This window comes from Homalodisca vitripennis, chromosome X (assembly GCF_021130785.1).
Source record: "Homalodisca vitripennis isolate AUS2020 chromosome X, UT_GWSS_2.1, whole genome shotgun sequence".
In the NCBI taxonomy this organism is placed as follows: Eukaryota; Metazoa; Arthropoda; class Insecta; order Hemiptera; family Cicadellidae; genus Homalodisca; species Homalodisca vitripennis.
Window position 1 is genome coordinate 116,752,302 of NC_060215.1, and position 27,239 is coordinate 116,779,540.

Sequence of the window (27,239 nt, forward strand, 5' to 3'; positions counted from 1 at the left end):
CTCAACAATCTATACATGAGTATGACATGGTCGAGGACCCTTTTCAGTCACAGACGTAGTTCTAATTTACATAGGACTTTCTTTCCTGTCTCCAAACAAAGGAAAAAAATTACAATGAAATAATGCAAAATAAATTCTTTTTTTAAGTTTCAAAATAATTTTTAAACTAAAATAATAGTGAAATAAATAATGTTATTGTAGTGAAATATCAATGGTTTGAGAAGTAATTTTGAAGATCAAAGATGCTTATAACACCGGAAGTCCCAAATTATTATGTGTTAAAGAGACAAAGTTGGCATCCAAAATAAAATTCAAATTAATTGGCTTTACCACTTTGATCACCATCAGGAAATTGCATGTGGTAGTGTTGCAGTACTGGTAGATTCCTCTCTAGAAACGCCAGAGCACTAAACATAGCGACCAATCTGCAGGCAATCGCAATAGAAATCTTCATTCCCTTTAAATTAACAATCTGCACTATTCTGTACATTCCACCATTACCGTAGATTTCGGCTCTTAATGATCTGCATGATAAAATTAATCAGATTCCCTATCCCTTTCATTTGGTTGGTGACTTCAATGTACACCATCATTCATGAGGTCCCAATCATTCTAGTCTGAGAAGCTATATGATTGTGGTATTGTGGGATGAGGTGCAGGCAATTTAACACAATGAAGGGTCAGCCACTTAGATGTGTCTCAGGACTGGTGTATGGTCAGTAATTGATTTATCTATCTGAAGGCCGGCTTTGGCAATCTGAGTCCGTTGGTCTATACTTTCCGATCTATTAGGGAAAGTACAAATTACAAACCAACTTCCATACCCCTTCAGTCCTTTCTTCCTCCAATTAACAGGCTCCCACAGTGGAAGATAAAAATAGCTAATTGGAGTAAGTTCCAAAATAACACACTTCTCAAACCACTCATATTAAAAATATTGGCTAAGACACAGCAAATACATTGTTTACATCCACACTTACATCGGCGGCCAATCTGAGCATTTCAAATTCATCAGTAAGCCAAGGTCGGTAATAGGTCCTTAGCAGTATGAGGAGTGTTTCTAATGTTGTATAAGGTCGTAGCAAGAGTTTAAAAATATTTAATAGATTTTCGACGGAAATAAACCTTGAGTGATATTGAAGATCGAGAGCAAAGGCGAGACAAGTCTTTAGATTGAGTCGCAGGCAGTCTTGGTTGGACTATACTAGCCAACTACAGAAAACCACATCTGCATCAGACGTTTGGAAAAAGTTGTGAGTAGTTTGCAACAATCCCCCTCCGCGCTCTATTATAGATCTTAAATAACGTGGCGACATGGTCACAGATCCTCAGAGAGTCGCCAATATGATTGCAGTGCACTTGACGGAGATTTCAAAAACGTTGTCATATGGCCGGGAATTCAAAGTCTTAAACCATCTAGGCAAGATTGATTGCTTTGGAGTTTCAAAGTAATAATGACTCTCCTCTGAATCTTCCCTTCTCTATTGAAGAGTTTTATTCTTCCTTTAAATTCACATCAAACTCCAGGTACTAATAACATACATTAGTTATTTTGTGAAACCTGATGGAAGATACAAAACATAATATTTTAATTTTATATAATAGAATCTTTTTAGAAAACAAATTTCCCTCATCTTGGTGTCATTGTTATGTTATCTCCTTGTACAAACTGGGTCAGGATAGGACTTCTCTAGGAAGCTACCGACCCATTTCCCTTATGAGTTGTCTCTGCAGAGTCCTCAAGAGGATGATTAATCAGAGATTTCTGTAGTTTTTTGAGAATAACCTTCTTTCATTCTCGCAGTGCTGTTTTTGTCAGAGCAGGTCAACTACCGACCATATAACTACCTTGGAGTTGGCAATTCTTAACTGCTTTATTCAAAAGAAACAGTTAGCTGCCATGTTTTTTGACATATCAAAAGCTTAAGACACAGCTTAGAGAAGAGGTATTGTAAATACTTTAAAGTCCTGGGGTGTGGAAGGTCACATGTTTGTGTTTATAAACGGTTTCGTGTCAGAAAGAATTGAGGTTAGGCTAGGGAAAATCCTTTCCAATCCTGTTACTGAAGAAAATGGAATCCCACAAGATATCTATTGTTTCAAGTTGGACCCTTTTTCCCTTCGCTATTAACGAAATTACATATCCTGTAGTTCGTCCCATCCAACAGGCTAGAAACCGTCTACATCAGAACAAGCCCTCAAGCTTACAATCAACCGGTTGGAACAGTGTAGTAGGGCAACAGGTTTATTGTGTTCAACATCAGTGTGTGGTTTTACCAGGCTTCAAATTGTAGAGAGAGACTATTGCTTTTTTGAAGGGTCAGAGAATTAATACTTGCGAAACTATTAAATTTCTAGGGCTCACATTTGATCCGCGTCTAACATGGATACCAAATGTCAGGAACCTAAATGAAAAATGTTTGAAGTGACTGAATATTCTTATAGCTCTAAGTGGAACGAAATGGGGGGCTGACAGAAACTGCATTCTCAGGTTCTACAAAGCCACTGTTCGTTCCTTTTTAGATTACAGGTGCCAAGCGTATGGGTCAGCAAGAACTAGTGTTCTCAAAATGCTGGACTCAGTACAGAACTCTGTCTTATGACTGGCTACTGGATCTTGAAGGAAACAGGATTTTTCCGGACATTTGCCATCGTTCAGTGAAACAATAAATCAGTAACACTACGTTTCGAGATCTGCAATCTGATCTCTTCTTCAGGTAAAGAACTAACCTAATACATAATATTACAAACTGGTTAAAATAAACAAATCTTACCAAAGCGTTGTGGCATGCCTAAGTCAGGAAACACAACCTACATGTTGTTTGTCAACTTCACTAACTCTATAAACATGCACTTAATAAAAAACTATACAAAACACTAATCATTAAAACAGAACTACGGAATACAGGTCACAATACGTCTTCATTCGTCTACTAACCACCTACGACTGTTTATTTTAACCAGTTTGTAATATTATGTATTAGGTTAGTTCTTTACCTGAAGAAGAGATCAGATTGCAGATCTCGAAACGTAGTGTTACTGATTTATTGTTTCACTGAACGATGGCAAATGTCCGGAAAAATCCTGTTTCCTTCACAATCCTTCCATCGTCAAAAATAACCTTCAAACAAAGTACTGGATCTTTTTGCTCCACCCCCATAGAACCTTCCCTTGTGTACAGATGTCAACAATTGTCCCTTAACTTTGTTCATGGTGTTTCAGTAAAACCACAGAACCTACGTACAAGCTTTACAAAACCCGTTCCATGATTTATTCCTTGCATGCCCAGAAATCCAGTGCCTCTTTGAGTTAAGGTTACAACATATGCAGATGATAGTGGTCTTCTAGACGAGTTTAGGATTGTACATCAGAACAATGTCCCACCCTGGAACATTTAAAAGCCTATGATAAATTTGAGTCTGTTCAGATTAAAGCAATTAACAACCCCAGACACAACGTACCAGCAAGAGTTTCATCAGATAATAGGCAGCCTCGCACCATGTGATGTTGTCTATACTGATGGATCACAGGAAAATTCAAGTTACATTTAATAAAAGATAGTGTGAAGCCATGGAAAATGGCTTACCAGCGGAGCCATCATTAGGAGATGCTGTGTTGCTTGCAATTAAGAGCACACACTGCTGACCCATGATTATCTTATGAGTCATGATAATCCGCTGGTTTATGCTACACATGACACTGTAGTCACAGTGGAGCATTTTCTTGTCAACTTTCCTCACTACTCATTGCAAAGACATAGTATGAACCTGCCAGCTTCATTGAAAGATATACTATCCAATAATGAATCTGTGATAAGAGGGTTCTTTTATCTCAAAGAGATATCTCTAGTAAATTTTATCTCATTTATTACATTGTTATTTATTGAGTTTTAATCAATTTATTTGTTGTTAAATACTGTCAATCGTAATCTAGTGTGTAAATTATATATTTGATTGTTATTATTTTTTATCGAGTTAGCCCCTTTATAGCTATTGTAATAAAAGTGATACCATTGATTTATTGGTTAAATTGTTGAGTTAGAGTCTATTTATATATTGTTATCTAGTTTGTAGTGGAATTATTATAATTGATTGTTATTTTATAGAGCCAGCTCCTTTAAAGCCAATTCGATATAAAAGATAGTAAAATTGTCAGTAAAATTTATTATAAATTTTAGTGTTTAATGTTTGCTTTTTGTATGGTCCGTATGAGTATACTACGTTTTTACAGCAATCTAACACTACCGAAAAACAAGTAGGTGTCAGTCTTATTAAGAGCGTTGATAACCCAAGTGTTTCCCCCTCCCCCCAAAACATGTTTACAGCTTGTTCTTTACTCAAGAGTTTTTGTCTGAGATAATAATTTTTTTCTTTATATATACAGTGATTTATTGTAAGAAAAATAAATTTAAGAAAATCAAAAGTATTCCAAAATGGTTGTAGCTTTGTTTGTGACATAGGTTAGTCAAACTGTGCAAGAGTAAAAAAATATTGATAATTATATGATTGAACAAAATATCTCTTTCAGAAAAGCCATCCACCAAGTGTCCAACTTGTGGCAGTACTCTGGTTGTGGAGATGGAGGAGGCCCCTCTGCCCTCGTCAGATAAAGAGAATGATTCCTCGCAGTCGCTTTCACTCCCTGTCTCAGACCAGGAGAAGGAATCACAACCAAGTACAAGCAGGGAGGAGACCGAATCCTCACTAGCATTGTTACTTCCTGCTACAGCTGACTCGTCTGCCAGCGCAACACCCCTTAAACACTCCCCTTCAGAATGTAGCATAGGTGAGTGCACCAATCAACACCATTATAAGTTAGGCCTACCTATTCCAGTGTGGAGAAACAGTTATTGCATGTGTGTCCCTAAAAGATTATTTTGGCTAAACTTCAAAATGTGCTTTAGCATTTGAAGATAAACATAAAATGTTTAGTGTGGTCTATATAGTAACTTATGTAGCTGTTTCCTACTGGGATTTTGATGTGGGGGGAAATTCTGTTGGGCTAAACTTCCATTAGGGTGTTTAGGAGCACTTCCCCATAACATTTTAAATATCAAGAGCTTAAAATTGCTGTTTAGAGCCATACTTTTAGAAGATCAACATCAAGATGGCGGACACTCAACTCTCATAGTGAAAGTGTTCCCTAATTTCAGTGAAGTTTTAGTAGGTAAACTAACAAATCCCTATTAAACTACACTCCAATACTGTAAGTTTTATAGACATAATTATATAAGATATACTTACTTGAAGAGAGAAAATTTTAAATCTTCATCCAACATATAAACTATGGTAACTTAAGAACCAATCAAGTCAAGATCATACATCATATAACTTCCTAAAACTGTATTAATCACTCTAAATTTATATAAGCTTCCTAACAAGCTAAATAAGGGTATCTAATAAATGAAATTTTCAGTTATTACTTATGTTACAATAATTGTGTCTATTACTAAATATAACAAAATAAAGTAGGGCGCCGCATTTTCTCCGGAACAAAATTGATCAAATAGACAATAGGCAATAGACAATATGCTTTATTAACAATATTATCAAGACATGTTACAGAGTCAAACAGTTTTTACAAGTGAATTCTATTATTAAATGAGAGGTCTAATTAAGATTCATCATTCCATGAAAAGAACTCATCGAGTGTGTAGTATGCGTGTCTTGCAGCCAACACCATAGGTTTCTCTTTATAGACCCTGGGTTGTCTTTCAGATGATCTGGTAGCTTGTTGTAAAGTTTCGTTCCAGCATATGAAGGTTTTTTTCTCGAACAATGCTGTTTAATTCCCTGCTTGTCTAGTTTAATGGCAGTGTAGATCTCTTTGTTTTGGAGGATCCTTACTTATGCAGTAAAGTATGGTTTCTATGATGTAAATGGATGTTACTGTCAATATTTTCCAGTTTTTTTAAATAATTTCTGCAGCTCTCTCTAGGTTCTATTCCAGCCATTCACCTTATTGCTTTTTTCTCCATTACTAGAACTCTGTGGAAATTACCAACTAAAGAAGCACCCCAGACTCCTATTCCGTAACGGAGGTGGCTTTCGGATAACGCGTGATATGCTATTCTTGTAGCTTCATGAGTACTAGTTTTCTTGGTTCTTTTTAATTCAAACAACGCTTGAGTTAAGGTTCAGGCAGAGGCTATCTATATGGTTTTTCCAGCACATGTTCTTGTCAAGTATTATGCCAAGATGTTTAATTTCATCAGCTGCTTGGATATTGGGTAGTTCGGTTACAAATACCTTTTTACTGCCTAGAGTCATTTGTTTTATTTTTTTCTCGTTAAGAACGAGGTTATTTTTCATTGTATATTCTTGAGCCATGTTGAAAGCTATATACAGGGTGGGCCATAAGTCAGTTGTCAAAAATGCATTTGGTGCAATAATATACCAAACAAGCGAAAATACAAATACATTTATGTTACTATGTAGTACAAATACAATTTATTAATACAGGAAAACACGTAGTATTCAATGAACCTACAAAAGATGCTCAAAGTGGTCTCCATGCTGTTCTAAGCAAAGATTGCATCTTTTTAACACAGATTTACAAATTTTGTTGCAAATGTTCCTGGACTGTAAGTTTTCAAATTCTGATTGGATTCGTTCCTTCAAATGCTCAACATTACGAATCTTGACTGAATAAACCTCATTTTTTAGTATACCCCAGACTGAAAAATCCATCGGTGTTATATCTGGGGACCGTGGAGGCCATTCAATAGTACCCCGTCTGCCAATCCATTCATTAAAGTTATTATTTAGAAAGTCTCTCACAATAAGTCCATAATGGGGGGTGCTCCATCTTGTTGCCATATCAACTTTTCCTTAACCGGCCGCAGATGTTCATAAAGTGGACTATTTTCCAGTTCTAACAACACCTCTTGAAGCATATCTAGGTAATTAAGAGAATTGACAGTACCGTCAAAAAAATGAGGCCCGATTAGCCAACCGCTAAAAATACCAGCCCATACACTCACACCAGGAGCGTTTAACTCTGTCTCCATCGTCAAATGGGGATTCGTAGAATCCCAGTAGACACAGTTGTGTCTGTTCACTCTGCCATTCACCTTAAAAGTTGCTTCGTCGCTCCAAAGAATGCTTTTGTAAAAATTGGGATCGGCTTCTTGTCGGATTGTGTACAGCTCGCAGAATTCCACACGCCTGTCCGGATCATCTTCATTTAGGCCTTGGTGTAAAGTAGGCCTATATGGTCTCAAATGCAGATGTTTCTGTATCCTTTGTAGGCTTGTTCTTGCTATTCCATACTAATTTGATGCTTTTCTTTGCGATTTCGTCGGTGATTGCACAAAACATTGCGCGACAACATTCAGATTCTCTTCTGTAGTAACAGACCTTGGCCTACCTGAACGAGGAAGCTCCGCTACCGACCCAGTCTCTTCAAATCTTAAATTTAATTTGCGAATACCTTGTCGAGATGGAGGCTGGATAGTTGAAAAACGTTTCCACAAACAAATCACAAACAAATCACAAACATCACTATAATTATGGTCATGTTTCCACCATGTTTGCAAAACAAACACACGCTGTTCTGTTGTTAATTTCCTATTCATACTTTCTCAGATATCGACAATAAACAAACATAACCTCAAACTGCTAGTGTTTGACTTAGTCAAGTTCACAACTACTACGCTAGGAAAAACAAAGTCTAAGGATTGCTAGTGACAACTGACTTATGGCCCACCCCGTACATGTGTTAATTTCCAGTTGCTTAGTATTTCTATTTGCTGCAAGCAGAACTGTGTCATCTGCGTACATGATCATTTGACAATATTCTCTCAAGTGTTCTGGAAAGTCATTTATAAATAAAATAAACAAAACTGGCCCAAGGACCGAGCCTTGTGGAACTCCTCTTGTCACGGGTAGGGGATGAGATTGTACTGATTGTGTGAGAAAGAGAAACATGGTGTTGGCTGCAAGACCACGCATACTACACACTCGATGAGTTCTTTTCATGGAATGATGAATCTTAATTAGACCTCTCATTTAATAATAGAATTCACTTGTAAAAACTGTTTGACTCTGTAACATGTCTTGATAATATTGTTAATAAAGCATATTGTCTATTGCCTATTGTCTATTTGATCAATTTTGTTTAGGAGAAAATCTGAGGTCCTACTTTATTTTATTATATTTAGTAATAGACACAATTATCGAAAAAGATAAATAATAACTGAAAATTTCCTTTATTACATCCCCTTATTTAGAACGTTGTTCTGAAAAAATTAGATTTGCTGTAGTATGTCCTTTTGGCTAATTTCTGGATTGTAATTGTGCTTTTCCCGCTTAAATATTAGCTATATTAAAATACCATACATTTATATATGTGGTTATATGAGCAACCATATTTTATTATATTTTCATTACTTGCGATGAATGCTTCATCATTACACTGTTGTGTTTTTTCAAATATTTATTTTCATATTTCAAAAAATCTTGTATTAAGAGTTTCACATAAAAGTAAAGGAGCTTTGTATAAAAACATTATTGAATAATTTTTAAGATTTAAACAATAAAATAGTTATGGAAAGTCTATAATGTTTACATGTACTACTTTTTAGGATTGACTTAAAACCCACACATATTTGTGTTTAGACAAGTATTAATTTATTATTTTATGTACTGTTAATTATTATGGGTAAAATGATTTTGAGTTTAATTGGTCATTATTAAATTCAAAATTATGCTGATAGGGTCAGCTGCATCACTTGAGCAAAGAATGGAAGTAGAACCTCAAAGTGAAGCCACAAAAGAAGGAACGCCTACTCTCCGCAAATATGATAGTGACATAGAGGTCATCAGCAACCCCAGTCAGAGTAGCATAGAAGTACTGGAAGTACAAGCGAGGTAAGCATTCCAAGAAAATTGTCTTTTGATGCCCAATATCAATGTTTGTAGCAAGTAGTTTTACAGAGTTTCAAGAATAACTTGCTGGTTACTATAGGAGAATCAGTGGTTGGTCTTATCACCCCAGCACGGCCACTCAAAACAGTGGAAGGACAACATATCGATATAGTTTAGGAGCATTCAGAATGAACCTATAGAGTATCACAATATACTGACAGGTGCCAGGATACCTGATGCTGCCCCACCCAGTTTGACAAATATATGGCAATTGAAAATCAGTTATAGTTTGCTGGCAGTAAGATTTTAAAATCAAAGTCAGCTATCCCTAAAAGATTTTATTAAATTTAATAATGGATCATGAAATCAATGTTTTTGTATGACAAAAAAGAGGAATCCACAATATATGAGGTAGATTAATATGTATAGCCAACCTAGCAGATGGCAGGTGAATGCTTATTGTAAACATTATCATACAAAATGTTTAAAGTTTTTTTATTTTCACAAAATAAAATTGTATTAAACATTTTTCTAATTCATATGTTTCGAGATCATTTTTAAAGTAAGAACCATTTTGTAAGAGTGCGTAAAATGAAGTAAACTAAACCTAATCATGGATTTATTAGAAAATTTTGTCAAAAACTAAAATATGAACATTCTTTACTTTTCAGCATGAAATTATCCAAACATTGGTTAAGTTGTGCCACCAACTCTTTTACTCCCTCATCAAACAATTATGCTTCTTGACTGTTGCATCAGTGATGAAATGATTAAAAAAAACCATTTTGATTCTGATACCAAAACTGTAGCCAGTTCCATTTTCCGTTATTTGTTACTAAGAAAATATAAGAAGCTAAATGGCTTTTTCAGAAGCCTCAGATTTGTGTTCTAAATATAAGTAAGAATGGTAAGGTGGGCACATAGGTCCTGAGTGCAGAGTCGTAGACTCTTCCCTCTTAACCCATTTCTGCCCAAATTATTTTTTTCAGATTTTTTTGTTGCCTTTGGTTGTTTTCTTTATTATCACTTATTTACTATAGTTTTTGTATGAAATATGTAAAATTTTACCCTTTCAGTGCGTCATTTTTTTTTGGAATGTTAGTGAAAAATGCCAAGGTTATTTTTACAAGTGATATCCAAAATTGCCGTTTCATTTTTAACGATTTGGAAACAGTTATTATAAAATGACATAACTTTGTTGTTTATTGGGTAATTTTCATAATTTTTGTTTTGTTTTGTACACAATTGTGTGTATTAACACTAAATGAACTCTATAACATCGTATACTACTAGAAAAATAAAATATTTAAAAAATAAAATCTTACCTTGTTTTTTTCTTTTTTAATTTTCAGGTTCGACATTTAAAATGAGTACCCAAAAAATTCCTACACTCAATAAAGTCAAGCACAGTAAAAGAACACTTTATGTTAATGATATACACCAATTTTTATAAAATTAGCACAAAAATAAAAATATTATAGCATTTCTTTTAACGCCACTCACTTTTTTTACGAGGAACTAAAATGCATATATTGATGAAAAATGTCCAAGTCCTTTAGTGACTTTTATTTTTCATACATGTGATAGCTATAATAATAGCTATATAAAATTGTAGAATAGAAATAAACAGAATAGGCCTAACATGATTTTGTCTATTTACAAATATTTCAGGTTCAGAAATATCACTGACAAAGTTGTCATTTAGGAATTATTCTTCCACTACTCTTCTAAGAGTATTTCACTCAGTGGGAACCTTGAACGATCCATATTACATTGCTTACATAATTCACAATTTGCTTATAACATTATTAGAAACAAACACGTAAACATAACCTTAACAGAAAACTCACCGAAACAGCATACCAGCAACTACGAAAACAAAGCGTCACGGCTACGACGTCATTGACGACCGGCCAACTTGATCGTAAACTTTCGTCATTATTACTGATTGATCAGCTGTGTTTGTGCTATTTATAACATGCTTAAAAGCAAGTATGTTTATTTTTAATGCGAATTGATATAAAATACGCGTAAAAATATAATGTATTGTATTTTTAATATATTTTCTTAAAAACTGTAAACCGAACGTTGGCAATTTATGCATGTTTTTTAACCGTCTGGCCACCCGGACGTTGGCATTGAAAGGTTTAATAACAGCAACAAATTATAGCATGTCGACATATATCGACAGTGGGCATTAACGGGTACAGTTAGAAAAATTAGGTTAATGTAGGGGGTTTAAAAATAAGTTACAAATTGAAATAATGAATATTTTATTGTTCCATTACAGTATTTATGAATACATTATATATGTATGGAAAGCCTCTGCATAAAGCACATAGCATCCAACTTGACAAGTCTTGCACTGTTTCATTATTGCTTTGGAACACATTGCACAGCGAATTTGCTTTTCAACTGTTTCGAGATGATGATCTTTCCCACTGAAGCGGATTTCAGGCAACACCCTATTGGATACTGTCTGGCTTGATCGTCCTGCAGTGGATCGATGGCTTGTGCAATGGACAATGTAGGGGGTGAATCCATAAAGATCTAATTTTTCTTCAGCTCCTTTTGGTGTCATTCTGTATAAAATCCAAGCATTATTCATACTTATATTCAGCATGTATGCAACCATCGGCCAATACACTTTTTGTTGCGAATATGAATATGGTAGGTAGATACATTTTCATCTAGCCTGTCCACCCCACCCATATTCATATTGTACCAATTAACATAGTTTTGCAGTGGCACAAGGATATGTTTTCTTGCTAGAGGACCAACGCTTTGCTTTCCGCTGAGGATGAACGCTTGTTGCTGTTTACACCATAGTAAAAACACTGTTGTACATATATCTTACAAATGTTATGTTGGTGACTTTGTCAGTTATTTAGTGGAAAGTACTTCTTGGTTCTTTCTTGAGGTCATGAGGTTGACGAAGATGGGCATCCTCAACTCTGTTTACCCTTATGGTACCTGTACCATGATGTCCTCTGTTCTTTAACGCTTCTAGCAGTTTGAAAGAAGTAAAGAAGTTGTCGAAAAACAAACTATATTTTCTGTCCTGTGTGAGTTCAGATATAAGATGAATGACAACTGAGCCTGCCATACTGAGCTCAGGAATAGTTGCTCCAGTCGCTTTGCCTTAATACGGTTCTACTTGAATAGCGTAGCCTAACCTTGTAGCTAATATTCAAAACTTTATATCTGAATCGGACAGGCTTCCCATGGATTTTTTTTTTTTGCCCCGCGCCCGTGTCAAATACGGTATCATGGATTCATCAATGTATCGGTAAATATCACCTGGGAAGTAATGAAGCCATCGCTTGTTCAGCTTGCACATAACAGAGCGAACTTGTCTAATTTATCATTCTCACAGAAGTGAATGTATTTTAGTACTTCCTCAAAACAATTACATAACATTGCATGTGAAACTGCTTCATGATCTGTGTCTTTTGCCATTTCCCACTACATTCTGTAACAAGCCATAGTGTTGTATCCTGAAAGAAAAAGAATAACGAAAAACATACGTATTTCATTATTTGATGTAGAAAAGTTTGTTTCCTTTTTCTAGGGAATATTGATTAGTACAATAAACAATGTACTCTGCGACCTCATCGTCAAAGAACATTTCAAACAGTTTTACAGGAGAATAATCATTTGAAAAGAAATTCACACAAGTAAACTCTATACCACTTACGTCTGCAATGTCTTTTTCTTTCCGTATTCATTTTATCTTATTTCCTTTCACCTTCGTTTTTGTTCTCACATGTTTGATTTGTTTTCTTTTTTTAGTTCTGATATCTAACGTAGCTTTACTATCTTTTCCTCAGTTTTCTTCTTCAAAACAATATCTACGCTAACTACACTATCATCTTCGTCCACAGGATCCTCATATTGCTTATCTTCTACTTGTTCCACTTCTTCTTGGTCACTTTTTTCTTCGGGTATTCCACCAATTCTTATTGTAACTAACCCATCTTCAGTTAATTTTCTTCTGATGAGCTCGCCACCAGCTCTGAATTAGTTGCCAAATAAATTATTTGTGATACTAGTATCATCGTCATCGGAACCACAGTCACTGAGGGTCGGATTATCTGGTGGTTCAATGAAAAATGTTGGATTTATAATATCTTCACTCTCTTCCAATGTATTAGCGATATCAGCTACCGTCAACCTAAAAAGAAGACAATTTGTTGTAATGGACATCGACCCCTACCGCTGGTGCCCCACTGTCGACGTCAATATTTATGATTGTGAAATCGAGGCCCTAAAACAATATTTTACACATACAAAAACACAGTAATACGTCATACACATACATTAATTTCACTATAACTAGCGTATGGTAACTAATACTATTTAGAAAGTTGTAATTACACTTACGTGTCTATCAGTGACATGTGAGACAGAGAGTTAGTCCGTAGAGTTTTGTACACAAAAGTACCAAACTATCCACTGCCGCGGCGCATCTCCTGTTAGTTCAGGAGATACCAATATAACAACGGGGATATTATTGTTAAGAGTCCTACACAATCAAAATTTCCTGAAAAAAAAATTAATTTGCTTGTCGACAAATATCAACAGTGGGAAGAAAAATATAAGCCTGGTTCTAAAAAATTATATCAAATATTTTTTTTAGGGTTTGGGTCAATACCAAACAATTTGCCTCAAATTTCAATACCAATACTAAAATTGTTGTCTCTATTCTGATTTTGATACTGATTCTTAAATAAATAATAACTAAGAATAACTAAATTGCAAACTAACTACAGAATGTATACAGGGTGGAAAAAAGTATAGAAACGCTTTTCACTAATTTTGTATGGCTTCACTTATACAAATTAAATTTTGTACATCACCACTTGTATTAAGAACCAAGTTTTTTGAGACCAGTGGGACATTTTATCTTTTCAGGGGGACGGCCCGTGAGGAGTCGGACGAAAATCTTAAATGTAAGCATAGGCCGAGTTTTGGTATCAAATTAAAGGTCTAGTAAAGAGAAACTCATTACCGCAAACCGCACTTAAAAAGGTTGACCCTATCCAGAGTACGGGCCGTATGAATTTCATGACAAAGAAATTTAGTAATTTTGTCTTGTGAAGTAACTAATTTACTTTCAGTAGTATGTTTTATGTCGGTTATGTAAATTTGAAAAACAATTTCCAACAAAAAATTATTTTTTTTTACCTCTACATTTGTTGAATAACAGTAAATAGGGGTTTTCCTGTCTTGTCTTCAAGAAACTGAGAGTTATTCAATAATACCACCCTAACTCCTTATCAACATGAGGTCAAGGTCCAGTCCTCCAGCCCTTTTTATCTCAGGCAAACATAAACTGGTTTAGGCAATACAAACAGTACTGTCACAGCAAAAACTCCACAGTTTTGTATTTTTAATATCAGCTTGGTTTTTAGTCTACGTTATAATTTCGTCCACATAAGATAAAGTTGAAAGTCTTCACTAGAAGGTACTGCGATAGTTATAAATTTTTTTACTTAAGTTTGTTTACATTTTATTCTACTAGTTTTAAAAGCAATGTCACTTAGTGAGTGTGAGAGAATCACACTGCTTATGATGCTGTGGGTATGGATATCTAGTTCGTCCCCTATGAAGAAACAGCGCATTTGTTTAGTGACACTTTTCTTGATAGACCCCCAAATTAGTAAGGTCAACAGTGTTTAAGACAGTAAAAAGATTTGAAGAAACTAGAACAGTCAAAGATCACGAAAGAAGTGGCAGGCCTAAATCGGCAACAAATGAACAAAAATCTTTGGATGTACTCCAAACATTTTGTTGAAAATCCCAGCACCTCGGCAGAGTCGGCTGCAGAAGATCTTGATATGAGCCATACCTCAGTGTTGAATGTTTTACACAAAAACAAGTATCACCCTTTTAAAGTAACCCTAACCCAAGAACTTGCAGAGGAATGATTTTGATCAAAGGACTGAATTTTGCGAAATAATGATGAGAAAGTGTGACGAAATTCAAAATTTTTTAAGTTTGATATTGTTTTTCAGATGAAGCTACATTCTTTGTTAATGGACAAGTTAATAGGCATAAATGCCGTTACTGGGCCGACCATAATCCACACTGGATGATAGAAGGCCACACACAAAGGCCTCAGAAAGTGAATATGTGGGCTGTGAATAATAAACAATAACATTGTAGGACCGTTTGTGATAGATGGAAATCTAACAGGCGAAATTTATTTCAATATGTTGACAAATAACATTTTGCCAGCAGTGCGTGCTCTTCTTGGGGCAAATTTTAATGCAGTATGGTTTCAGCAAGATGGAGCACCGCCCCATTACTATTTGCGGGTGCGCAAATCTGTTAGATGAAAGTGTTTTCCTAACCGTTGGATTGGTCGCAGGGGTACCGTTGAGTGGCCGGCTAGGTCACCGGATCTTAATCCACTAGACTTCTTTTTGTGGGGCTTCTTAAAAGATAATGTGTATAAAACTAAACCAGCCAACATTGAGGAGCTGGACAAATCGTTTATTAGAAGAAGCAAGAAGAATTACACCCGAGAATGCTTCAAAATGTGACTGAAATAGGTTTTTATAATAGACTATCTCATTGCCAACAAGTGTTTCGGAGAGCAGTTTGAGCACCTCATTTAAAAGGTATGGGTTATTTTTTTGTAATACATAGATAATTTTTTAATTTAATTCTTTTGGATAATTGTGTTCCATAAAGTGTCATTTTCAGTCAGAACAGTTTACTTGAGACAGTGAAATTGCGGAGAAATAATAATTAATCAAACGTTTACTTATGAAATTCAAACGGCCCGTACTCTGGATAGGGTCAACCCTTTTAAGTGCGGTTTGTGGTAATGAGTTTCTCTTTACTAGACCTTTAATTTGATACCGAACTCGGCCTATGCTTACATTTAAGATTTTCGTCCGACTCCTCACGGGCCGTCCCCCTGAAAAGATAAAATGTCCCCACTGGTCTCAAAAACTAGGTTCTTAATACAAGTGGTGATGTACAAAATTTAATTTGTATAAGTGAAGCCATACAAAATTAGTGAAAGCGTTTCCATACTTTTTTTCCACCATGTATATGATTGGAAGAGCGTGGTTACCTTTACCAGACTGGAAGGATTTTCCTCTTCTTTCTCATAAAAATATTAAAATGAACAAACTCTATAAAAAAGAAGAGGAATATCTTTCCAATCTGATAAACCTTCTCTGCTGAAATGACCTTTAAAGCAAATCTGGCCACCCAGCCCAAAATATCCAACAATCCTTAGCCATGATAACACATTTCAAGATATAAACATTCATATATTCTTATAGAGAACATGTCTATAAGACGTATAATAATGACATACAATAATTAGTGTATATCTGTTGTATGTCTGTTAGTTTACCTCTGAGAAGCGTACATCTGCCCATAGAAGCGTGATGATGCATGAAAATAAACATAGCAAATAGGAACTAGAAGTTTAATATTATTTACAAAATTATGATAATTTGGTTATTGATCTATGTTAAGATGTTTTAGCAGTCAGCGATTTGCGTACTGCTGAATAGCTGCATCTACAAATAAACTTATTTGGATTTGAGATTCAGCTTTGACACATCATTAACATGTTTATTTTGTAATAGAATATTTTGAAAATATTTATATTACAATCGATTGAAAGAGCCACAATATCGATAATCTTTGATACCCCTAAGGATTGAGTACTGAAATCAACCCATCCCTACTTGCCATCAACTAATTTTTTTAATTTAGTAAAAAAAGATGAAAATCTGTTGTTTCTGTCAGGGCTGTATGATGGATGGTTTATTAATCCTTAAACTGCTAGATTCAAAATATATTGTGTTTCAATGTGAACGTCTTGCAAACAACCACCATGCCCAAGTTACCTTGTTTTCAAGTTATCACTTGTTTGCTTTTGTGATGACAGCTGGTATATTGTTTTATTTATTTTTATTTGGAGGCCTATTTATGTCAAAAATGAGTTGGAGATTGCTGTCTGGTTAGTGCTGTAAATCTTACGGAAATTAGTCAAACTCATGTGGGTCACATCATGTACAAGTTCAGACGGATTTGAATTGTTTCTGCTTGTTGTTTTATTAAGTGTTGTTTATTGTTGATAGTTAAGTAAATAAAATAATAATTAAATTAAACATTTATATTTTTAACCTGTAATTGACATACAAAATATTGATAGCTCTTATAATAAGTGTTTGCTCCAAAATATGAACTTTGAATAACTTGTTCAATAGCGTATCAAAAATGCTAAAACTGGGGGAAAAGTTTTGGTGCTGGGATTCTCAGCACAACACTGCACTTGACGCTTAGATATCACTAAAAATCTTGTTTTGTGACAATTAGAGGGTTAACTCCCTATGAAAACTGTCTAGTTGTCATAAATGTTTTGTGTTGTCTTAATTTTTTTGCAGTAAGCCAATCAGATGGTTCTTCAACAACATTTACCATTCTTTATTGAAAAGCTTGACCCACTTACACATACTTCTATCATTCATTACACCTTGACCATGAACTTCAAAAAGCTGCTTGTAAATTTCACCTTGACAAACTCTTTTTTTTGCGTTTAAAAATTAATAATTGATAAAACTTTTCAATCAGTGGGATCATTGATTGACATGACAGCAAACAACTACAAAACCAACACAGGATGTAAAACTTAAAGTAAAGTAAATTAAAAAGTGGTAACCTTGAACGAACATCACATGACAGCCTTTGTGGGCTTTATTTGCAGTCGGTTCTTACCTTATAAATGTCCCTTCTATTCAGAGAAATTTTAAAATTAGTAATGGAAAACAAATTTTCATAAATTAAAGTTTGTTTTGATTATTCATTAAAAATACTTTGTAATGTTTATAATTGTTTACAGAGGTTAGTATATCGAATTGTTTTAAATCAATATAAATTTACAAACATGGCAAAATTTCTTGTGCACTATTATAATTTTCAGTAGAGAACAAACATTAATAAAAATGGCAAAATATAAAACTAATAAAAAAACAACTGTCTTACCTTCTGTTTAATAATTATAAACAAAACAACTGATTTTTTAAAACAGTTTTTCAAAGGATAGGAGTTTAGAATCATTAATGTTTCTTATATTATATCCATTTATTTTGTAAAGAAACTTTTTATCAGCTTATTATTTACTGAGCGAATTTTATGTTTTTTTTAAATATTTGTACAAGTGAATGAAGAAATTTATCATCTTGTCTATAAGTTAGACCAGCACTAATGTGGTATCCCATGTGCAATTATGCCAATGGTTGAATTACTGCCTTCAAATATAGACATTGGTGTTCTTGTTCCTGCAGATTGCAAGGGAATCCTGCAAGAAAACGATCCAGTGAGGAGCGCTCAACAGTGGCTGTGCCTCCACAGCTCAACACTGTGCATGAGGTGCAGAACATGGTCAACCTTACCGAAAGCAGCTCTTCAGGTAAATTAAGTCATGCTGTTAGTGACATTTAATGCATGGAGTGATATCATCTCGGTGTTGTAGTCTTTAAATATCCACATGTTAATGGCACATAATTGTGAAAGTTAAAAAAATTAATTTATACACTGTATGGAAATAAAGTAACTCTTATCTAACTCTGTCAGCAAAAAAATAGAATCATTAGCTTCGGGAAATGTTCTTTAAATGTAAAGTTGTTTTAAAAGTATAATTTATAAAAGAGGAAAGACAAGTGAATTTATTTTGGAATCACTGTGAATCTTTGATATACTTCTAAACCTTCAAATATTAGTATTTAGAAATCAATGTATTAAAATTATTAGGGTTGAAATGTAAAGTAGAGGAATCTTTGTTATTCCACATAGTTTTCAACAAAGGGGCTACATGTTCAATCATCATTACGAGTACCTACGTACGTTTGTCTTTAGTTTACATCAAGTTGCTAAAATTCAAATTCTCAGGCCACATCTTGAGTTTATGTCTTGTCAGAATGTGTATTTATTAAGCGTCCAGCTAAGCTATGTTTAGTTGGTATAAAGTTATCCATTTTCTTGCTTTATTTTCTTCAGTTAACATAAAGTAGCATAATTGTAGTGACCCAGATCAGCCCATTTATTGGTTCACTGTCACATTGGTCGTATTTTATTTATCATTATGTAAGTGTATACAATCCCCTCAATCACTTAAAGAACTATTATAGAACTTCATCTCCATGTTGTAAGGTTTTTACTCATACAATCTTGTTGATGTATTCAAATATTTTACAATCTTAGTTGATGTGCATTGCTTGCTTTGTACCAGTTGTGTTGTACCTTGCTGTTTCAATGAAGGTTCTCCTCTTCAGCATACAGAATCACTTATGCTTAGTGAAATGATAATAAAGTAAAGGACAAAGACTTCTTTACACCTGTATGATTTTGAAGATCTTTATTGTTGCAAGAAATATTTTTCATCTAATGAGGATTCAATGATTAATCGGATAAATTTCACCCTGTGTAGCCAGGATATATTGTTATCCTTTTGCAAAAATGTATATTTTATTGATTTACTTTACAGAGTTTACTGTTTTGGATTCAAAAAGGTAGGATGAAGTTAGTTTTTGGTGTCTTTAGGTACCTGAGAGAACATATTTGTTTTGTTATGCAGTGAATAGTCTTTACTATTTGCTGAGACTGTACATATGACATGCCCTAGATAGATATTTTTATTCCAAGAGGTTAGGATTATGTCAAATAATGGCTTCAGAAAATAGCTGTGGCTACTCTCCTTCCAAAAGCAATCTGGTTAGTCATTGAAGAATTTTCTGAGATTTTCTTCATAACAACATTGGATGTCCACATAGGGCACAAAGGAGGCTGAACCATTAGGATGTCTGGTTATGGTTTATTCAGGATAAAAGATGTGTTATCAGCATACATCACAGAGCATACATAGTGTTCTAGGTGTTGGGGTTGGTCATTGGTGAATACAATGAAAAGCACAGGTCCTGAGATCAAGCCTTTTGTTATCCCTGTTTTAAATGAACATTTGAAAGTATTACATACAGGTTTAGTTTAAAATAAAATGTAGGAGTTAAATCAAAGATAAAATTGCTATTAATAAACACTAAGAACTAACCATTTTTTAAATTAATATATTAGTGTAAAAGTGTGTTTCATTTCCTTATTATCATAAATTTTATCTTAATTATGTAAGTAATTGCTTTCTGATTTATTTTTTTTTTTTTTAGATATTCCTCTGTAACTAATGACACTCTTTAAGATGTGAACATACCATGCTGAGTGTTTTAAGACAAATTTTGAATTAAAAATGAACGTAACAAACTAATAATTGTCTAGATATACTATTAACTATATTTAAATAGGCATTATAGTAAACTAAATTATTACAGTAATTATCCGTTTAAATTGTAGAGATTGGCTTAATGAGTTTTTGTTTGATTCCTTGATTGTTTTTGTTTAAACATACACCTAAGTTGTTTTTGTGGTTTACAGGTTGGTTTTACACTCATGACCGCATATTATACATCCTCCGCAAAGCTCTTCTCCATACTATAGCTCTTTGTGACCTCTCTCTTACTGAAAGCTCAGAGATCAGTTTCATTTGGTTTGCACAAAAAAGTCTTAATAGTTATTCCTCTTCATCTCTTTTCAGTAAGCACAATATTAACCAGTTGATTTTGCGTTTGCTACTAAAACTGCACTCTTCTTAACATTGGATTTAAAATATTAATTTGAAAACTAATAATATAAACTTTTTGAAAGAGATAATGTACTAAATTAATGTCTTCCTATTATACCAGTTGTAACTTTTGCAGTAATTGGTTATAATTTTAGTCATAAACATATATATAAGTGTTTTGTGTTGTGTATAAATTCAGATAAAGATGTGCATTTTCAGTGGTGTTATACTTAGTTCTCAATCATTTTGTTCTGTAGTTGAAGCAGTAGGAGCTTACAGCCAATTTGCATGGTATAAACACGCAACCCAGTTTTTCATAAATTCAATAGAAAATTTCTCCCAAGGCATAAATTGATTGTTAAGTGCACTATTCTTGGTGGGAATCACAATGGGAGGGTAGCAAAAGGGTTAAAAAAATATCCAACAATAGAATTTTCTTAGATTATATTATTTTTAGCTTAACACACTTAAAGCTAATCCTCTGAAACAAAAATTAAAGCTATATCAGTGTCAGCCAATCATATAAAGACTATTTGGCTGAAAGTGATAACTGGTAACTCAGTATCTATCTCATGTATAAATTCATTCTATCAATATTTATATTCAACTAGATCATTGTTTATTTTTATAATCTACAACATTATCCCACAACTCAATAGAAAAAATAATGAATAAATAGCATTAGAATTGTGCACACAGAAGAAAGAATATTAGTTACCTAGTTATGGGGCAATATGAAGAGCGTTGATTGTTACTCACTTTTTGTTACCATATCCTTCTATTTTATGAACTGTCTAGGTCTAACTTTCCACTTCCAGGTGCAGATAAAACATGTTATTTATTATTGATTCTTTAATCAAAGTTACTAGAATTTTGAATTAGTAAGGGTATAAGAAGAAAGTTATAGTTATCCTTTTCCATCCTAACATACGCTCACAATCCATGCTTAAAAATCAAAATAAAGTCAAGATGACGCAAAGTAATGAGTCACACATACTAACCTTTTAGTTAATGCATATTAAAATTATTTGTTTTTAACGCATACTGCATTTAAATATTTGGTTATTCCTGATTTCTTTATAAAAAATTGATATTAAATCTCATTTTCATTTCTTTCATTACCACTCTTTGGCATTAAAAGCCTATTTTACTGAACATCTAAGGTTCCTTCTAAATATGTTTAGAAATTAAGTTTACCACTAAAATAATATCACATTTTTTTTTACACACAAATACAAATTTTAAAATATTTCATCGACTTTCCTTACATTATATAAATTGTGGCTTTATTTAAAATATAAACAAAATTATTTTTATTATTTAAAAAACTCTCCCTTCAGAATAAATTGTATCAAATTCAGTAATCTAATATTGCAATTTTGTGGACAATTAGTTTATTTAATTTGCCTAAAGTCTCTAATGTGACTAGACCATTGTCTGCAGGAAATGTGTTCACACTCTTCAGAGTTTTAAATAAATAAATAAAGTTCCTTAACCTGGTGTATGTTTGCTGGTGGATTAATTTAACCCATTGCGGATCGTGAAAACGGCGCGCGCGCGGGCCTTAGAGTACGAATTAATCCGTATTACAACAACGCAGCACCCGCAGTGTTTGCACGCCTACCTGCCTGCTTAGCGCGCTCGCTAATTATACATGTTTTGTTTGTTTATGTTGTTATTTATGTTATATAAACATTATACAGATCATATTAGACAAGTATATTATACTAGAACAAATGTAAAAATACAGGTACGTAACATTTTTACGTACGTTTTTGGCGTGTTGTAGCTGCTTGATATAGGACGGATCAAACGTTTTACACAATAAAAAAATGTTGTAATAAAACTGAAACTTCAAGAAACAACTAATCTAATATTTACAAAATATTGAGACTGTCTTTGTCTTAGTAGTGGATTTTGGTGTGATAGTCACGGAAACAATTATACGCGTGATAGAATCGTCTCCATCCTCAATAACACTATCGATATCACTTTCATCACTTCCACTTTCTAATAATAGTCTATCTAATTCAGATGATCGTAAATTATCACCCATTTTATTTACGTACACGCACACGAGGCAAAGGAAAATCGAACGCCACGACTGTACGACTCAGACAAACAATTTGTCGCAAATAAAAACGTTATTGACCGATAACGAGGGGAGTATTTGTGGACAGGTACCAGAGATAAGATAGGAAGCCGGTCCAGGAAAACGGACTATAAATAATCTCCGAGACTTATAAAAGCGATAAGCGTTCAAAACAAATGAGTCATCCGTACCACGTCATCCGCGTGAGGGTCACGTCATTGTGCTTTTGGTCCACGCCTCGCTCCGCGTCACCCTCACGTCGTTGATCCGCAATGGGTTAATGACTCATTATGATTTTATAAAATGTTAGCCAAAGAAAGGAGACACTTTATTGAACGCTAGGTGTCTTTTACATCAAAGAATACCACCCGTAGTATTTTTTTACTGTTGTATATTGCTGGGATGACCTTGACTCTTAAAAATCTTTCTGTGAGTAAGGACTCTTGGTCCAAGACAGGGCAATCCGGGGTTTAAGAGCTCGAAAGTCTCAACTGAACTTGGATGTTACACGTTATTTCTGATTGTGGTGAAAAAAAAACATATCAGTGTCATCATTATTTTAAGACACTCTTGTCCTAAAATATGATCAATATTTTATTTTAAACATCGGCTAATTACGGCTATTATGTTAGATTGATCAATAGTAAGAGTTACCTCATTGTTAACATACCTTGACAGTAATACTTAGTCACAACACACAGAATACTGTACACTGTTTGGTGTGACCTAATGTTTTGTGTGTGGTGTGCCCAGGCTCACTAACCGACAGTGTGTGCACGGCATATGAGAACAACCCTATCCCAGCCAAGAGGGTGGGGATGTCCGATGTGCCCGAGGAATCCACTCCCACCCCTTCATCCACTTACACGTCTCTGCTAGAAGGTAACACTTTAGTTTTTGGTTGACTTAGTTGTCCATTAACAAGCTTAACTTATTGCTAACTCAGAATAACATAATTAATTGTTTGACAATTAGATCTTGTCGAGGCTGTGATTTTTGCATAATCCTCTCTGAAACTGTCTATCCATAAATATTTTGTTCTGACTGTACCGGAATATATGATGATGACATGTTTGTAGTCATAGAAATGTGTGATTACAAATTGTGTCCATTAATTGACCACACCTAAAATAAATATAATATTTCTCATATAAAATTAATATACAGGGTGTATATTATGTCTGGAAACACCCAAATATATCCTTTAATAATTTAAATATAAATTTGAAACCTCTTACAATCGTGATAGAGATTGGGCATCTACTTTTTGGAACAATGTTTTGTTATGTCACACCAACGGGGGACGTCCTGCCGAGGGTATCGTGAATATTCTTAATGGAAGCCTATACCTTGTGATACATAATTTTAAAGGTAATAGCTTACTGAATTGAATGCCACAAACCGCATCTCAAAGGAATTATTCTATCAGAAAATAGAGCATTTTTAGTATTGAAAATTTACTGATGTTCAACAATGTAATTTTAACATGGTTCTTGCCACAAAATGTGTTACACTAATTTTTTAGCATTTTTTTAAATGTTCAATTAAATAAAACAAAAATTTCATTTTAAGCTGGTTCTATTAGCACAAATTTGCCAGTTTTTATTACAGTACAATTATGGAAATTTACTTATGTTATTGATTTCCTTATTACAAATAAAAAAATAAATGTATGCTGTTAGAAAAGTCTTACAACAAACGTTTTTACCTGCATTTGGTGTCAAAGCAATTGTTCGAACTGTGTTCCTTTCTACGGTTGACAATGAGGCCAATCTTGTGTAAAAATATTCGACAGAGTTGCCTAACATTTTCTTCAGTTATCAAAGCAATCTCCTCTATAATCCTGTTTCTTAGGTCTTCCAAATTATGAGGCTTTCTTCTATATAACATTGGATTTTTAAATGACCCCATAGGAAATAATCGATTGGTGACAAATCCGGAGATCTTGGAGGCCATTCGATTTTCTCCTCTTCGGCCAATCCATTTATGAGGAAACCTTAAATCCAAATACTCTCTTACCTGTCTCCCATAATGGGGGTGGAGCACCATCCTGCTGAAACCATACATTATCAAAAGTATTCTCCTGATGCAATTTGAATAGCTGGGATTATTTCATTTTGGAGCATATTGCAGTAAAGTTCGGCATTTAAATTTCCATTGATGAAAAAGGGTCCAAACAATTTTGTTACCTAAAATTCCACACCATACGTTCAGTTTTTGTGGTTGCTGTGAATGGGACTCAGTAATCCAATGTGGGTTTTCACTAGCCCAGTAACGGCAATTGTGCCTGTTAACATTGCCATTTAGGAAAAGTTGCCTCATCAGAAAAATAGTATGTTGGTCAGAAAATCTCTATTGTTATCACATTTGCGCATCACAAGTTCACAAAACTCAACTCTTCTGTCGTAATCATCCTCACTTAACTGTTGGACTAAATGAACTTTAAATGGTTTGTATTTATTAATTTTCAAAATCTTACTCATAGACATAGGGGTGCATATCATGTTGCTGTGCAGCTTTTTCTGAGCGATGTATGTGGGTCTTTCAATAAATGTTTGCAAAACATCTAGTGCATGTTCTTCATCTGTTGCAGATTTGTATCCTACCCGACTTTGGCCGATTACGTACACTCCCTGTCATTTCAAAACGCTCAATAGTTTTTGATATTGTTGAAACACTTATGGGATTCCTTTCTGGGAAAGTGTCATTAAACAAATTACAAACTTCCCGATAAGATCTTTGACGATCGCCATATCCTCGCATCATCAACAGAGTAATTCGTTCTCTTTCAGACAATTCCATTAAAATGCCAAATAAAAACTGAACTACTGTAATTAGATAACTTGTTGACAGCAATGCTTCAGAGACACTGATTAACTCGACAGGAATGATATGACCTTTGTTCCATTTGTAATTCCCAAAGCTTAGACCTGTCTAGTGAAAGCTCCATGCTCAACAAAACTGAAACCTGTAGACCAGATGATTAATAACACAATAATGTTTCTCATAGGCTAGTGACCTTTGTCTCTTTAAACCTTCCTGCTGACTGGAAAACACCAAGTACAGATTCATAAGTAATCAGAGAAAGTGACTCATAAGTTTTATTCATTGTAATAAAAACTGGTAAATTTGTACTAATGAAACCAGCTTAAAAATAAATATTGTTTATTTTATTTTAATTGAAACATTTAAAAAATGCTAAAAAATTAGTGTAACACATTTTGTGGCAAGAACCATGTTAAAATTACATTGTTGAACATCAGTAAATTTTCAATACTAAAAATGCTCTATTTTCTGATAGAATAATTCCTTTGAGATGCGGTTTGTGGCATTCAATTCAGTAAGCTATTACCTTTAAAATTATGTATCACAAGGTATTGGCTTCCATTAAGAATATTCACGATACCCTCGGCAGGACGTCCCCCGTTGGTGTGACATAACAAAACATTGTTCCAAAAAGTAGATGCCCAATCTCTATCACGATTGTAAGAGGTTTCAAATTTATATTTAAATTATTAAAGGATATATTTGGGTGTTTCCAGACATAATATACACCCTGTACAATAATAAGTGAAAAAATGTTTATACTTCTCATATTACGAAATAGTTATCACATTAAGGTTTTTGCTTTTATGTTAAAAGTTTTATGTAAATTTATCAATTTAATTAATTTAGTAACACTGCTGATGACAAAAAACTGTTTTTCAGAATATATAGAAAGTCAAAGGCATATAAAATGTGTCAAATTATTATCTTGATTAGCTATAAATTCATAATAGCTAGTTCATGTCATGTAATTCATGTACTGAAACGTTATTTTTTTTATCTTGGCTTATTGTAAAGAAGTAAAAATTATAGATTAATTTTTTGGCACTTTTGCTGATGGCAGTAATCTGCTACTTGGCCCTGAAAGGAAGCAAAATAACCTCTTGTGGGATTGTACAGTTAAATTAAGAATACAGAAGCCAAGGAGTTAAAATAAATTGTATAGAAGAACGTGTTGACCTGATAGAACATGCAAATCAGCTTTCATGTATAATTCATTAAGAGCAGGCTGTAGTGAAATTACTTAAGTTTTACCCCATAAAATCAATTTAAAACCTCAAAACTCTTACACTGTTATTTTTGGTCATAGAATCATGGTTAATATCCCATTTTAAAGATGGCATCATATACATAAATTTTTCTTGTAAAATGGTTGCTTTTTGACTATTTAAACGATAAAATACAAGAAAGTTTTAGATTTTTTCATAGAAAACGAATAAAAATATAAAACATGCTAAAATAAGCGTTTTGATGCGTATTGATCATATCTTTAAAATAAAACACCTCCCATAATTCTACAACCAAAAATAAGATCGTAAAGTTATTTGAGATTTAACATAGTTCTTATCGGAATAAAATCAAGATGGCCACTAGTACAGCCGGCTCTTATATTAATATTCTCACATTTCAGTTTGAACCCTACAGCAATCCTTAATAGAAATTTACTGTGCCATCAAGAAATTCAAACTGTTAAATGAAATCATTTATCCCCACAACGTGAAGTACAAAGAGTAATTTGTATTTTTAACACCAAAAATTCGCTGAATTAAAATTTACAAGCTTTTTACCTATGTTTATAGTATGGTGAAAATAA

At 33.8% G+C, this 27,239-nt stretch overlaps 1 protein-coding gene across 4 annotated transcripts in view; it reads left to right on the forward strand.

Annotated features, from left to right (window-relative positions):
• Window positions 1-27,239, forward strand: part of LOC124369820 (serine/threonine-protein kinase 11-interacting protein) — an 89,003-nt gene that overhangs the window by 39,431 nt on the left and 22,333 nt on the right. For 2 of the 4 annotated variants that reach the window (XM_046827935.1, XM_046827937.1), the window contains exons 11-14: window positions 4,528-4,785; window positions 8,717-8,870; window positions 18,185-18,309; window positions 20,322-20,480. In XM_046827935.1, coding sequence (XP_046683891.1) covers window positions 4,528-4,785; window positions 8,717-8,870; window positions 18,185-18,309; window positions 20,322-20,480 — 696 coding nt within the window. Of the gene's footprint in view, window positions 1-4,527; window positions 4,786-8,716; window positions 8,871-18,184; window positions 18,310-20,321; window positions 20,481-23,353; window positions 23,483-27,239 lie in introns of all 4 variants that reach the window. The other 2 variants (XM_046827938.1, XM_046827939.1) reach the window with 2 other exon arrangements.